The 16,042-nt window shown below is 39.1% G+C and overlaps 1 protein-coding gene across 2 annotated transcripts in view; it reads right to left on the bottom strand.

Moving 5' to 3' along the window:
- Nucleotides 1-16,042, bottom strand: part of ADAM18 (ADAM metallopeptidase domain 18) — a 58,642-nt gene that overhangs the window by 18,626 nt on the left and 23,974 nt on the right. Inside the window, exons 7-14 of one of the 2 annotated variants that reach the window (XM_070069672.2) lie at nt 12,746-12,811; nt 10,406-10,477; nt 10,032-10,198; nt 9,243-9,324; nt 8,491-8,627; nt 6,081-6,264; nt 4,014-4,109; nt 1,469-1,667 (exon numbers count right to left, since the gene is read on the bottom strand). In XM_070069672.2, the coding sequence (XP_069925773.2) occupies nt 1,469-1,667; nt 4,014-4,109; nt 6,081-6,264; nt 8,491-8,627; nt 9,243-9,324; nt 10,032-10,198; nt 10,406-10,477; nt 12,746-12,811 (1,003 nt within the window). Of the gene's footprint in view, nt 1-1,468; nt 1,668-4,013; nt 4,110-6,080; nt 6,265-8,490; nt 8,628-9,242; nt 9,325-10,031; nt 10,199-10,405; nt 10,478-12,745; nt 12,812-16,042 lie in introns of those variants that run through there. The other variant, XM_089327358.1, reaches the window with a different exon arrangement.

The following is a 16,042-nucleotide window of genomic DNA, read 5'->3' as shown; positions in this document are numbered from 1 at the left end:
AGATGCTGGCAGATAACCTGGGCAAGTCTTCACAGCTCTTGCTGGTTTGAGCCTTTTTATGGTGGACACCCTTTGACGGGTATTAACCAGAAGGATTCATTCATGAAATTTTCGCATTTCTTGACTACTTCCTTGTGTCTATTCATAAATTTCTTTCCAGAACTTATGTTCCCAATGTTCTAATCTTTCCACACCTTTCCAGGCTCCCCACCAAGCCAGTGGGCCCTTTGTCACCAACCATGGGTACCTTTCAATATCTCCTTTCACAAAAAAGGATGACCAGGTGGTGGTCTGTGTCCTTCAGTGCTAGTCCCAGGTTAGGCTGTTGTGGGGCTACTGTTCCCTGTAGCCTGAATAGTTACTGAGCCAATGCATCTGTCAGAGCAGCCTGGGTGCATTCCCGCGTGTCCGGAGGTCGTAATGAAATGCAGGTATCCACAGGTGTGAGGTGAGGGAGAACCAAGCTGTGAGAAGGCTGAAGAGCACGACTGTCTGGATTTCCTGCTTGCAGGCTTTTCTTCTGTGTTCTCTTTCTGTGTGTGCCTGAACTAGGATAAATTACTTCCAACTCTCTGGCCCTACCACCTCTCACAGCGGCTCTGACACAGCCGGTTAGGATGTGCAGTTCTGAACTCATGGTCACGGTTTCCTGCAGTCAGCTTCTTCACCTCTCCAAGGCCCAGTCACACTCCCAGGACCACTCTGCTAAATCCCCATGCTTCTCCCGGTTGGGCGGCGGCCTTGCTCTGGAACACCGGGACAGCGCCCTTCTCCAAAGCGGCCTGGCCACGGAATCCATGTGACATTTTCTCATCATCCAACACGTCTCATGTTATTGAGTCTGCAGGACAAGGCTGCTGGCCCTGCAGGCTGGAACCACTACAGAGCCATTTCTTGCTTTTCCATAAACGAAATTGAGTATTTGTTTCCCTATGTGGACTCCCCTGCCTCCAGAATCCAAACAGGCTACCTGGTGTCGTACTTTCTCCTATTTCACGTGAGATGCAAGATGAAATAGCCAACACGGGTTTGGTTGAGCAAAATTAGCTAGACATTTTGTAAAACACACACTTCAATGAATAGCCGGGTGTGTTCTGTCCTGGAAAGGATGCCCCTTTGGACAAATTCTGAAGGAGAGTATGGGAACAGACTGCAGATCATGAGTGTGCAAAGTGGAATTTCAGAATATGATTTGCCATGCAGGTGTCTAACAATGAGCTTTAAACATGGAGTTCTGCTCCGGTAGCTAACTACTCAAATCAAACATCAAATCAGGAGAAACACAACGTACAGTATCATTTCTTCTTAGAAAAATCTCAAACACACCTGCGAAATTAGGCTTTCTTTAATTCAAGTTTAATCTCTGGCAAGTTTATTGCACAACGCCTAGAGCTGTGTGGCATGGTTATATAATCTATAGAGTGATTCAAATTTGTGGTAATAAAACATGAAAAAGAAAGAGTCATACCTTTTCCAAATATCTTGGCACACTGGTTATCAATAGTTTGGCATTTTCCACCATAGCAGTATGCGGTTCCCAGCCTGCAGAATTGGCCATTCAGTGCATATGTGTCCGGAACACAATCACTAGATGTTCCATTGCAATACTCTGTAAAATCACACTCTTGATCAGTGCTCTTTCTACACGGAGTGCCTGCTACTGAAAACTAGAGAAAGGAAAAGACAGTCAAACTCTGTGCGTTACTGTTCTCAGTTACAGAAGAGGTTTATTAAATAAAATATGCCTGGTTAAAGGTAGTTGAGGGATAGCAAGGTTCCTAAGACAACGGGTTTTCCAAAAGCAAACACCAGGTGCAGGATTCATTGTGGAGCCCCAGGAAAAGTGACCGCGTCAGAGGGAGAAAGCAATGCCTCTGACAGAAGGCTTGCAGCTGCCCACATGCTCTGGGTAGCCCACTGCGAGGCCATCTGATTGAAGCAGCATCTACAAGTAGAACAAGCAGGTTAGTGCAAAAACACCCGCTTCCTGAAGCTGCAGGCACACTGCTTTTACCTTTTTGCTCTTGGAGAACGCTGTGGTTTGCATAGGACTGCGCTCCTCAACTCAGGTAGACATCTAAGTCCCCAAGTGCTGCCAGAGGGGAGGCTGGACCCAGCTGTAGGGTCTGGGAGAGCTGCGCCCAGTGAGGGGTCTTTAGGTCACCGGGCTGTGCTCTTGGGATATAGTGCTCTTGAAAGGCTTGATTATTTAAGCTGGGTTGGGCCCAGTCTCTGTATTTCCTTCCTGGATCACCCTGTGTCCCACCTCTGTAGTTGTTCCGCCATCCTCCACCTTCATTAACTGACTGAGGCCACCAGATATGCAACTGGGAAGCTCCACGTATGGAAGCGGGAATAAGCCTTCCTCCTCCTAAGTAGTTCCTCTCACATATCTTAGATGCAGTAATGGGAAGCTGACTAACATGAAGCGATCCAGAAGCCACCCTGCCCGGTTTCAGTCCCTGACTGTGACTCTTAGCTCAAGTGTGTGGGTCAGATAATGTTACACTTGTAACCTTGGCATTGTCTCATAGAATTGTAAGTTGTGTTAATTTGGCTTAATAGAATGTGTACTTAGAACAAGACTTGGGAAACAGTGTACATGACTACTGTCATCGACTCTATCACCATATTTGTTATTTTCTGACGGTATAAAGACCTCCTTGACTACCAGTCTGAGCATAGTTGGTGAAATTTTTTTTGTGGGGCCAACTGACTAATTTAGGTAGCCACTGCCTTCCATAGTGAACTTCACCATGCCCAAATGCCAACTTGCTACATATACCGAGGCTCTTCTCTTCCTTTCCCTCTGCCTCAAACATACACTATAACTTAGTTTTATTGAATTTATATTTAATAATAAAAGCAAACATGAATGATAAATGAGTGAAATGGCACTTTAAAAATGACTCAAGGAATCAGTCAGCTTAGTTTCATAAACTGTAAATATATTCCAAAAATTAACTATGATAACTATTTTCCTAGATAAATAATCACTGAGAGAATTCATTTTCACCAAACATAAATTACACCAAATGAAATAGTAAAATAAGACCTTCAGGTACAAGGAATATGATACTAAACAGATATCTGCAAAAGAAAGTAGAGATGGAAATTGAATAAATGATGTCGACTATAAAATTTGCTCCTTATTTTACTCAATCTAACAGATAAAAGACTAATATAATGCAAAAATTATAGTTATGTATTTTGTGGTTATAACATATGAGAATGTTTTTTATCTTTTCAAATAAAGAAATTACCTGAGCGTCAGAGAAAGAGATGAGAGAGAGAGAGAGAGATCATCTTCCATCTCTGTTTCACTCCGTGAAATAGCTACAATGGCCAGATCTGGGCCTGGTTTAAACCACGAGTCAGGAACTCCAAACAGACCTCCCACAGAAGTAGCAGGGGCCCAAGTACTGGTCATCTACTCTGCTTTCCCAGGTGCATGAACGGAGATCTGGATTGGAAGTGGAGCAGCTGGGTCTCTAAGCAGTACTCCAATACAGGATACTGGCATTGCAAACAGTAGCTTAACCCATTGTGCCACAATAGGGGCCTAACCGTTTACTTATCAAAGTATGAAAATTCTTCATATGTTCTGTATACTACACAGTTTGTCTGCTATTCATGTTAAGTTTTTCTTAATCTATTATTATTAATTTGACTTTATGATTTCTTTGAGTTGATGTTTTATATAGTTTATATATATTTATTTATAAATATTTACATAAAACTATACATATAGTTTTATATATATATATATATATATATATATGTTTGTCCTGTTTGATAAATTAGTAGATGGTAAACTTTGTGGTTTTGATATTATACAATAGTCTGTACCCATCTGATATGCCTTTTTTATTGCATAGTGTTTTCCTTACATACTTGTGTTTATGCATTTTGTGTTTTGTTACACTTCGTTGCTGTTGTATTCTTTTCATCAATTCCACAATGACTCAGCCACTACAGTTTTCTGTTCTTTCTTACAGATGTCAGGAACTTACCTCACACTTTGATGTGCAGCATGGTCCAGAACCACATTTTACTGAGTCTTTCAGTTTGCAAGTATTATAATTGCAGCATTTTTTAAGTTGACATTCCTAGAGTTGCATAAGGAAAAGGATTTGTACATTTCAACCAACTGAGAGTTCTTTTTTGGAAAGCTCAACTTCTTTTTTTTTTTTTAGAAAATTTTTATTTAATAAATATAAATTTCAAAAGTACAGCTTTTGGATTATAGCAGCTTTTCCCCTGATAACCACCCTCCCACCTGCAACCCTCCCATCTCCCGCTCCCTCTCCCATCCCATTCTTCATCAAGATTCATTTTCAATTATCTTTATATACAGAAAATCAACTTAGTACATACTAAGTAAAGATTTCAACAGTTTGCACCCACACAGAAACACAAAGTGTAAAGTACTTTTTGAAGACTATTTTTACCATTAATTCTCATAGGACAGCACATTAAGGACAGAGATCCTACATGGGGAGTAACTGCACAGTGACTCTTGTTGATTTAACAGTTGATACTCTTATTTCTTATGCTCTTGCAAACTAACCTAAATCCCGCAGGAGCCTCCGGCGGATGCTATGGAATCAGCAGTGTGTGTTGTAAAGGACCAAACAGTCAGCACATTCAAGCTGGCTTACCGTACGGTCTGTGTGTCACTGCATAAATCTGGTGCTGCGGCACGAAAGCAGCCATAGCCTCCAGACAAACCAGTAGCCACCCTGTCTGCATCCCAGTAAGATTCCATTCCCAAAAGTAGTGGGGGCTGCATCTGGCCTACGGGCGCGGGTCGCAGAACTCTAGAACACCCTTCCAGATTCGCTCACCAGAGCCAAAAAGGCTGGGACACCTGTGCACCGGCAGACCTTGTGATCATCTGAAGGCTGGCCCTTAGGTCCTAACACATGCAGCACACCGCGTTGGTGGCTAAGCACTCAGGGCCACAGGCAGCATCCCAGCGGAAGGTCTCTGTATGTGAAACCAAAGCACCTTGCAGGAACAGGCTATGGAGAGATGCTGGTGGCCATCGACAGTCCAGGTATCAACACCAGTCAGCCCACAGCCTGTGTTTGGAGTATGCAGATCTAACTCCAGAGTGGGCTGTTTCCTTCAGTCCTTCAGTAAAAACAGCTAGTATTGATCGGCAGGTAGACGGTGCCTACCGCAATGAACACAGTACCGCACATGAACACAGAACTGCTTATTGGAAAGCTGAGATGGCATTGGAAAATCTGTAATAACTGGAAACCATTCTCTCATTCTCTCTCTCTCTCTCTCTGTGTGTGTGTGTGTGTGTGTGTGTGTGTGTGAGATTGTAAGAGTAACTCATCCATAAAGATTTTCCTTTGTGGAATACAGGATTCGGAGAATTTCTGGTGCTGGAAAGGAATGCAAACATGTGGTGATCCTTTTGCAGGAGGAAGGAATTCACGTAACTGCTGGGGGATGAATTATGCAGGACAATTTTGAAAATACAATACGGTTGTTAGGTATTGTTAAACAATGAGAATTACAATAGACTGAATGTGTGGTGTCACCTGTTGTCAGTTTTTGTTGAACATTTGATTGATGGAACTATGGTAAAATACCTATCTACATTCAGAAACAAGCAAGTAGTAAAAATAGATCATCTATGAACTGATAATTACAGGATTGTTTGAGAACGATTAAGAAAACCCACTAGAATGTTTAAAAATTCCTGCAACCATAAGAGACAGAAATATCTGGACCAAACTTAGCACATTTGTCCAAAACACAGAATGAGGCCATATGAGTAACGAACTGAATAATCAATCAATAGGACTTTGTTTTGGCCTCAACCATAGCACTGTATCTGCTGGCTCGATTGTGAGCAGCTACAAAAACCAGTGTTTCTTGACATCCCTCCTTCTCAGCTCAAGAAACATGGGAATGTGATTCACATATGTGAGTTTACCCCAGTTCTCTTATTTGAGTAAAACACTGAAGACACGGTGGGTATATAATTCCATAGCTACAACACAAACGTGTTTCACTAGAGATGCAAACGCTTGGTTCAGATTTACATGTTTGCTGCTTACCTCTTCATCACCACAGTCACACTCCTCACTAGGTTCCAAAACCCCATTACCACACACAGCTTGGTTCTGATAGAATGGCTGCAACTTCGAAAGGTTCCGAAGACATTTCACTTCAAAGTTAGAAACAACATTTTTATACTCATGCAAGCTACAGTTGCTAAAATTCTTCACACCCCTGGAACTCCTAAAGTGAAATAACATTTCTCAGGTGAGTAACCCTTCCTAATAAAATCCACATATATACAAAATTCCACACAAAACCGTTTGAATAACAGTGTGGCTCAAATAAAAATTTGCGTCTTAGAAAATCATAATTTAATTTTAGTGTTAGTACTGCTTACATTAACATGCTCCACAAAATTGTATTTCTTAGAAATTTAATGTGAATGGATGGAAAACGATATTACAGGCAAGCATCACTTAATGATGGTGATACAGTCTGAGAAATTGATCATTAAACAATATTGTTGTGAACAACTTCCTAGTGCCCACACAAGATGTCCAGAGCATGCCAGCTCCTACAGTCTGATCATTATGATCTATCTAGCTATCTATATGTCTGTCTATATGTAATTTTAATAGATACATGACAGTTGAATGGACACGTAAACTGTTGGCTTCTTGTAAGGAAGACTAGCAAACTGTAATAAAGTGAGCTAGGGCAGTTGTCTCAAAATACTTTGATTTCTTATCCAGAGTTCCAAGTTCTGGGGAAGAAACATTCAAGTCCCATTATTTTGGGAGAATTCAGGCTCTCCTATGTATGGCCTGGCCTTCTTTCTGAATTCCAGGAAACTTAACTCAAAAAGCTCAATTCTCTCTTTCCTTTGCATGTGCGACTGAGAAGCTAAACCTAGTGGATGGAGTTGGAGCTCACAGTAAATTTGCAATTGCAAATTCTGTTTACTTCCTAACTGATTTCTAAGGTCCAATCGCCAAGACAACTGCTTTACACCTTCTACAAAAGAGCTTACATTCCTTCCTCTCAGGGAACTGTCCTCATCTTCACACCTCTATTAATCAAAGTACCCATCTCTCTACTTTCCTAAACCCCTATCACAATCAATCAATACAGCCACATCTTCCACTTTCATACTTGCCTCCACAATTTACTCACTGCGTCTTTCCTAAGACTTACATGCGATGCCATCAACCCCTTTTCTCTTATTTCTAACAGTCTACAGATAATATGAGCTGTTCAAAAAGTTCATGGAAAATAGGATTACTTGGTACATAAAACATGAAATCTGCATAGGACTTTGAAAGTATACATCTCCCGTGAACTTTTTCCAGGCCCTTCATATGAAATGTTTCCCATTTAAAACTTCCCCTTTGATCACAAATTCTGGTTCCTACTCAAAAAAAAGTCTATATTTACCATCTCCACTTTGTCACCTCTTGGAGTTCATCAAGTTCCTTATTATAAAATATGGATTTGGATTATAATGAATTTTAAAACCTGTAAAACTTACAGTTTTGTAGGAAGTCATTTATTTGATTAGTGCTAATATACATATACAATTGACTTTTCTAGAGTCGTCTCTCTTAAAGAATGTTTTATAAAGATTGTTAAGAGTTAGGGTTATGGTTGGGGTTAGGATTATTGGAAAGGCAGAGTTACAGAGAGAGAGGGCGAGAAAGACAGAAAGAGAGATATTCCATCTGTTGGTTCATTTCCTAATTGGCCTTAATGGCTAAGGCTGGGCTGGGCTGAAGCCAGGAACCTGGAACTTCATCTGGGTGCAGGGGTCCAAGGACTTGGACCATCTTCTGCTACTTTCCCAGGAACATTAGGAGCTGAATTGGAAGTGGAGCACCTGGGACCTGAACTCACATCCATAGGAGATACCCATGTTGCAGGTGGCAGCTTAACTCACTGCCACAACACCAGCCCATTAAAGAATTCCTTGATGTTGTTATTGTTTTGTTCTAATTATATAAGGATGTTTTCCTTTTTGTAGCCTTATATTTCTTTATCTCAACATGTTAGTCAAAGCTGCCAGCACTGTTATATTATTATTAGGGGTGACATTAGGTATTTTTGTCATGAGCAACAAATATTACAACAAAAATATTAGTATATTATGCAATATTTCTATATATTTATTTCTCCCTATAATGCTCTAAAATGAAATTTCTTAGTAGTTAGCATGACTTCCCAAATTCTTGCTCCACCATAATGAGATATGATCACAAATGACAGTTTATTTTGCTCCACAGTCTTTCTGTCTCCCTTCATCTCAAATAAGAGGAATACGTAAAAAAAAAATAGAATTTTCATGTCATTTTTCTTCTAGTATAATCTATCCAATTTTCGACATGGAGATGATTCTAAAGGATTTAATGTCAACGTATCTTGGGAACAACTGATAAAGTTATACATAAAACTAACCAGGAAAAAAAGTCTTACACTGCTGCACGATTCATTATGCATGTAGCTCTCGGACAAGAACACTTGCTGATGTCGTCATATGTTAATCCTATATGAAAGCCAATCAGCTGAGCTATAATAACTGCAAATCCCTCCAAGGTGACTGCATCTGCATACTGAAATTAAGAAGATTGAAGACAAAGCCATTATTCAAGAAAACAAAAACAAATAATAGACTGGCAGTTCACGGGAGATGTATACTATCAAATAATGGCCGGCACAAACTACCTCCACTTGTCTCATTTTGACAACACTGGGACTTGGCCCACCAAAGTCACCAGGAGCCCTGTTCTCTGTCTGGCACTTTCCACTACAGCAGGAAACGGTCAGTTACCCAGGCAACTTCTGACTCCAGCCAGAAAACCTAACTCTTTCAGACAGGCTTAGTATAGATGACACAGTTTTCCTGGTAACTGGGAACTCTTCCTCCCGCCTGTGTCTTGATACAGGCTGTATTAGAAAAAGACACTTCACTTAATTGCCATCTGGCCAAGGAAGAGGGAGTAAGAAATAGGGCCTTAACTTGCTGTAATTAAGCACCAAGGTAGGCTGATGTCCACTTCTGTGTAAATGAACTTTCTTGGCATCTAGTAATTTTGTCCCAGCAAGAAATAATAACGAACATACACATACAGAAGAATATTAGGCTGTTTAACTACTTAATTTAATACTTACAAAGATGATGTAAGCTTTGAAGCATAGCAATGGAAAGAAGGATGAATGTTACGTACCATAGCAACACCTGCGTTGTAGTTCTGATTGCATATTGCGCCAGGAAACGTTGCCCCCGTATATTTAGGATGCTTCCTGTAACTATATGAGTACAGTATTGCTTTCAACTGCACAGTTATTCATAAGTTTATCTATTAAATTAAATCTCCTTATCACAAAATTTTGAAAATGGCTTTGTAAACATATGACATTCCAATGCCAAAAATATTTAGACGGTTAAAATATTGGAAGCATTGAAAAGTTTATTTCACTTTTTTTCTCCTCAATTCCTAGATTTGATAACATTTTATGAATTCAAATCTAACTTCATTTCTCTCATTCCACATTCACTATTTTGCTTACCAAAAGTTAAAAAAAGAAAGAATTTTTTTATTTGTGGAAAAGATAATCTCAGCTGTCCTAAAACAAGCATTTTTTAAATTAAGTATTACCAGAAAGTCAAATCATTCTTGATCAAAATGTAGCTATGAATTGCATTAATCTATGATGCATAATGACAACCTAATAGTGTTAATTTTTCCATTATTAAGAAGCTGAGGGCTATGTTATAGCCTTTAATAAAGCTTGTGACATAAAATTCCAATCTGTAGGTTTTGCTCATACTAATTATACTCCAAAATGGACTGCTGTAAAGTGGATTACTGTGGTTTGCAGTCTTATTATATTTCCAAGTACATTAAATTTAGCACTTCAAAGGTGCCTACAGAAAGCTGAAGAACACAACAAATACATTAGTGTAATGGCATGATTATGCATATTTTCTTATCACTCTAGAACAGTGTGCTTACATAAGTAGGTATGCTATATCATGGGGCCGTAGGACAAGATAGCTGTGTTTCCACACCAGAAATCTTTGTAATAGATCATCTGCATCTCCGTTGGTAGAAATTTGGTTTTTATCTGACCACAGTTCCAAGGAGGACAGTATAACAGTCAATTTGAACTGAGTAAACATCTAAAAATGAGATTTATGGTACAGTCTCAAGCAGCATACTTCCTTGCATTAAAACAGTACATAAAAATAGAGAACAGCGCATTAAAGTATTTTCAGTATTAAAAAATAAAAGGCCTTTAAGTCATTAATTTGTCGTAACAGAACTCAAATTGTAGTCAGTGACCTTTTATAATAAAATTTTAGAAATTTGAAAAAGTAAAAACTTACTGTATTGACAAGTCCAATAATCTGAATAATTTTCTGTGTTACAGCCATCATTTCAGATCTCATATAATCATACTGAAAAACATTTTTTGTTTTATATGATTTTTTTTTTTTTTTTTTTTAATTTTTGACAGGCAGGGTGGACAGTGAGAGAGAGAGACAGAGAGAGAAAGGTCTTCCTTTTGCCGTTGGTTCACCCTCCAATGGCCGCCGCTGCAGCCGGCGCACCGCGCTGATCCTATGGCAGGAGCCAGGATCCAGGTGCTTTTCCTGTTCTCCCATGGGGTGCAGGGCCCAAGCACCTGGGCCATCCTCCACTGCACTCCCTGGCCATAGCAGAGAGCTGGCCTGGAAGAGGGGCAACCGGGACAGAATCCGGCGCCCCAACCGGGACTAGAACCCGGTGTGCCGGCGCCGCAAGGTGGAGGATTAGCCTATTGAGCCACGGCGCCGGCTTGTTTTATATGATTTTTTAAATACAAATAACAGCAATTTTTAGTTGGCAAATATATGATATGTGATATGAGGCGAGAAAAGCATAAGACATGTCAAACAATTTAAATCACACTAATATAAAGAGGATAATTTTTATAATAAAACATGACAAAAAAGAATATTCGGGCACTTTAAATGGATTCTGACTTGTAATATTTTTGAAGGACATTTTCAAGTGGAAAAACATTGAAATCATCTAGGGGTACTAAAATAACTAATCATTTTGCCTTTTATCATAGAGGAATTTATGGAGGTATGAATTCTCTATGACACAGATAAAATCAAAGTATTTCTCTTCGCATGCTTGATAAATTTTTCCCCATAAACCTTTTATTTAAGGAATATAAACTTCACGAATTTCAAAAGTACAACTTTAGGAACATCAGTGATTCTTCTCATCATACCTCCCTCCCACCCTCATTCCCTCCTTTCTTTCTCCTCCCTCTCCTATTCCCATTTTATTTCTTCCTAAGATCTATTTTTAATTTATTTTATATTCATATGATTAACTATATACTAAGTAAAGAGTTCAACTACAAATAGTATTTAAAAAAACTCTTTCTCAATAGTCAAGTGCTTTAGAAACTTTAAAAAGGCAAATTAAAGAAGCAAAAAACAGTTGAATTACAACTATATAACTATAGGAGGAAAGAAATAAGTCACCATAAAGTTCAGTGAAAATTATGTAGAGTGAATGATTCAAAAACATTTGAAAAAGAATAAGGTGAAGTAATGTAAAAATAAGAAGAAAGAAATGTTGATGTTTGAATTTTGGAAAGTCTTGAAAAGATACAGACTCACATTTCAGGGTTTAATTATTATCTCCAGTCTTTGGAGTCTTATTTGAGATATGCTGCAAAATTGTCAATTCTAGAAGTTGAAGATAAGGAATGTCTCCAAATCTTAGAAGTGTTTATGTTTGTTCACTCTTGATTACAATAGCTAATGAAATGAATGTACTGCTTACAGATGTCGATAAAGAGGAATGTAAAATTCATTATGTCTGTGTTGATCGAATTAGACAGAATGCTCTCGTTGTAAGGTAGGAAAATACACTGAGCCAGGGAGGTGTCAAGTTTCACATAAGGAATGTATTCCTACAACACATACAAGTAGGAAAAATACAAATTTATGACAATATATGAATACTCAAGATTAGCAGATTGTCAAATATCGTTTCCTATTCTAAATGCCATGGCATCTCAGAGGGTGTTGCTGGTTCTAAAGGGGTTTAGTGCATGACAATAAATTTGTCAATACATAAGAGAGACATGATAATGCTTACTCAGTAGAAACTAATACCTATCATCAAAATTTGGAAAACCAAACAGACACAATTAAAAGGGAAATTTAAGAAACACCACAATGATAATTTAATACATTAAACTAACTCACTCAGTAACTAATAGAACAACAGTGTTCAAACATTCATTTGATATCACTAATATGTATTTGTCAATGTAGAAAGTAATATACAAATAATAGGCAATATATTATTTATATATAATATATATAGCATCATTTAGATGCTATAATAAACATCAATATATACAAGAAATACAACAAGGTGGTATGTAAGAAACCCATATGGAAAATTAACAAAATTGGCCAAATGAAGACACAGGGCATTATCAAAGAATGTACATCATTTGCATTAGGCTGTTTTACCAGTGGGAAGCAAATGTGTTAGGCCCCCCCTTTCTTTCTTTAAGATTTATTATATTTATTTGAAAGTCAGAGTTACACAGCAAGGGGAGAGGCAGAGAGAGAGAGAGAGAGAGAGAGAGAGAGAGGAGATAAAGAGAGAAGGAGGGAGGGGGGAAAGAGGACAAAAGGAAAATGACTTACCAAACCTTTTTCTACTATAATGTGCATTTCTAGATATTGGGGTAGCAGTTTTGAAACAAGTATATTCTGGAAAAAATAATAAAATGGGGTTTATTCAACACTAATTTTAATTAAATGTTAAGAGCAAAAGATAACATGTAATGAAAACATAAAGTGATCTAATAAACCTTAATAAAGAGATAAAATAGTTGACCGCCAAAGCAGCAGTTTTCACTTAAAAACATATTCCAGGCATAAATGATGTCCCATGGAACTGCTGGAACAATGCAGAGTGCTAGGCAACCTGTGTTAGTACCGAATGAGAAACAGGGTACATATAAGGTTCTGGTTCCTAGTTTTGACCTTGCCTAACCCTGACTTGGTAGTAAGCCAGCAGATACAAGATTTTTTCTCTCTCTCTGTCTTTCCTTTCTTCTCCATCAAATTTGCCTTTCAAATAAAATGTATAAATCTTTAAAAATAAAGAAAGGTCTCAGGAAACAAATAACAGTAGAGACAAGTGGAGGACCTGGAAGACAGGTTTTATTTGCAAAGTCACAAGTTTAAGAGAAACTCAGGTATACTAAGGGTGGCCATAGCAACAACAAACCTATCCTATGACTAGATTAGCACAGAATTTCAAACTACAGTCCTAAATAGAAGGAAAAGTATACTGATTTCCATTCTAAAAAAAAAAATAATATGTGCTGCCTTATGCAACATGTCTTTCAACAAAAAATGAGGAGGAATTAAGACAAGTGAAAAAAACATTCTGAAAGACATCGTAATCAGGACAACTAAATCGATGTATGACACATGTTGGAACTGTCAGAAATGGAATTTAAAGCAACTTAATGCATTGAAGGTTCTAGTGAAATAGGATAACATGTAAGATCAAACATGTAAGATCAATACTTCTGCCACAATTGCTTAATACAGTTCTAGTCACATGAGTCTACAAGTGATATTGCTCATTGATTACCCTTGCGCTGTATTCTTATTAAAGTATTCTTAGCTTGCAGTTGGAATGGAGCTGGGAAAGAGAGGGATTTTCTGTGTTGTGGTGCATTTAGCTGCCCCAGTGATGCAAGCATCACATAGGAGTGCCACTTTGTTTATTATTATTATTATTATTATTATTTTGACAGGCAGAGTGGACAGTGAGAGAGAGAGACAGAGAGAAAGGGCTTCCTTTGCCGTTGGTTCACCCTCCAATGGCTGCTGCGGCCGGTGCACTGCGCTGATCCGAAGGCAGGAGCCAGGTACTTATCCTGGTCTCCCATGGGGTGCAGGGCCCAAGCACTTGGGCCATCCTCCACTGCACTCCCTGGCCACAGCAGAGAGCTGGCCTGGAAGAGGGGCCACTGGGACAGAATCCGGCGCCCCGACCGGGACTAGAACCCGGTGTGCCGGCGCCGCAAGGTGGAGGATTAGCCTAGTGAGCCGCGGCGCTGGCATTGGAGTGCCACTTTGAATCCTGCTTGCCCCATTTCTGATCCAGCCCCCTGCTAATGCCCCCGGGAAATCACCAGAAGATGGCCCTAGTGTTTGGGCCCCTCCCACCCATGTGGGTGCCATCCCTTGTGGCCTTTTGGGGAGTGAACCAGTGGATGGAAGATCTCTCCGTCTCTCCCTCTGTCACTCTGCCTTTCAAATAAATAAATCTTAAAAATTATAGCTATCCAATAAATTACTTTCAAAGAAAACCTTCTAAATATCCCATTGGGTCATAGAAAGAGTAACAGGAGAAACTAGAAAACTTTCTATATGTAAAGATTGTGTGTGTGTGTGTGTGCCTGTGTGTGTGATACAAAATTAGGAAATGGATTGACAGCAGCGAAAACCAGAGTGAAGATCTCTAAAAATTCTGTCCTACATAAAACCAACTTCTTGGAACCAACTTTTAAAGTACTCTAGAATTTAAGCAAGGTCCATAGCCTTCCTGGGAGAAGTGCTTTTCTAAGAACACGTGACTAGTGTTGGTAAAAATGGCAATTTCATGGGATTTGAATTTGCTGGGGTCCATTCTCTCATAAGCTTAAAACTATTAGTCTGTATTGGACATGAATACCAACAGACTGGCAATCACTAAACAAGGAAGAGTGGGGTTGGAGCTGCATTAAAATCTCATTCCCAGAAAACTGTCATAAATGCATCTGCTACAGAATGTCTCTTTCCCAAGGACAGGTGTTTGAAAGCACCTGTGGCCAAGTTTTCAGCAATGGGACACATTATTGGCTAATGGGAAAGTCTAAGAGGGAAACTTAGGGAAAAGGGTGTTTATATGGTGCTGTGGAAACCGGAGAGGCCTTTCTGGGAATCTTGAGGTTGACACACACGTTGTAGGGGTGGCATGTGTCAAACGCTGCTTAGCTGATCTCGACGCTCTGAGTGAGGCAGGCAGTGAACAGCAGGCAGAGTTGCTAAGTGCCTCCTTGCTGAATGATGAAGGCCTGTGTCAGTGTGCACAGAAAGCCATCGGTGAGACGACAGGAGAGAGGCTTTGGGAACGATCCATAGCAAAAATTACAGACCTTAGAGAACCAGAGCAGAAAGTCACAAAAGCAACAACTGCGCTAAACAGCAAGAAAATCTCTGGGGAAAGGGGAGTAGATACAGATTCCCAGATGCTAACATTATACTAACTGGTATTTCCAATTTTCAAAATAGTTGAGAGATGAAAAGAGTCCAATCAGAATGACCTGCATAAAAGGGGAAAAAATCAACAGATTTGTCTTTTAGGAAGACCAGATGTTGGACCTATTAGAAAAAATATTTTACATTATCTGTCTACAATAATTTCAAAGAAATAATAGAAATTGTGCATAAACAGCTGTTAGTTATTTTAATAGCTCCCTAAGTAGAGAATATCAATAAAGGGACAAGTAGAAATGACAAAAATGAACTACAAATCCTGGAATTGGAAAATGCAATAACTGAAATTAAACATTGAGTAGTTAAGCAGCAGAAGAAAGAATCAGTGAACTTGATGATAGGTCAATTAAGAAAAAGAAAAGAGGATGGAGGAAAATGAACACAGCCCGGAAATCCATGGACCAGTAATCAAGTGTGTTGACATGTACATAAGGATACCAGAAGGAATGGAAGAAGATAAAGAGGCAGAAAAATATCCAAAGACTTCATGATCCAATCTCCCTAAATTTGATTAAAAAATAAACTAACTTCCAATTCCAGAAAGTTCAATAAACTGCACGTAGGATTTACACAAAGAGACCTACTCAGAGATGCATCAGAAGCATAAACAGAGACTGGACTCATCATTTTCAAGGAGTTCTCAGTAACGGTGAAAGCTGATCT

Source organism: Oryctolagus cuniculus, chromosome 2 (genome assembly GCF_051225735.1).
Source record: "Oryctolagus cuniculus isolate XC-2025 breed Fujian yellow rabbit chromosome 2, ASM5122573v1, whole genome shotgun sequence".
Lineage (NCBI taxonomy): Eukaryota > Metazoa > Chordata > Mammalia > Lagomorpha > Leporidae > Oryctolagus > Oryctolagus cuniculus.
The sequence above is the reverse complement of the archived record's forward strand: the minus strand, read 5'-3'. Positions and strand labels throughout refer to the sequence as shown.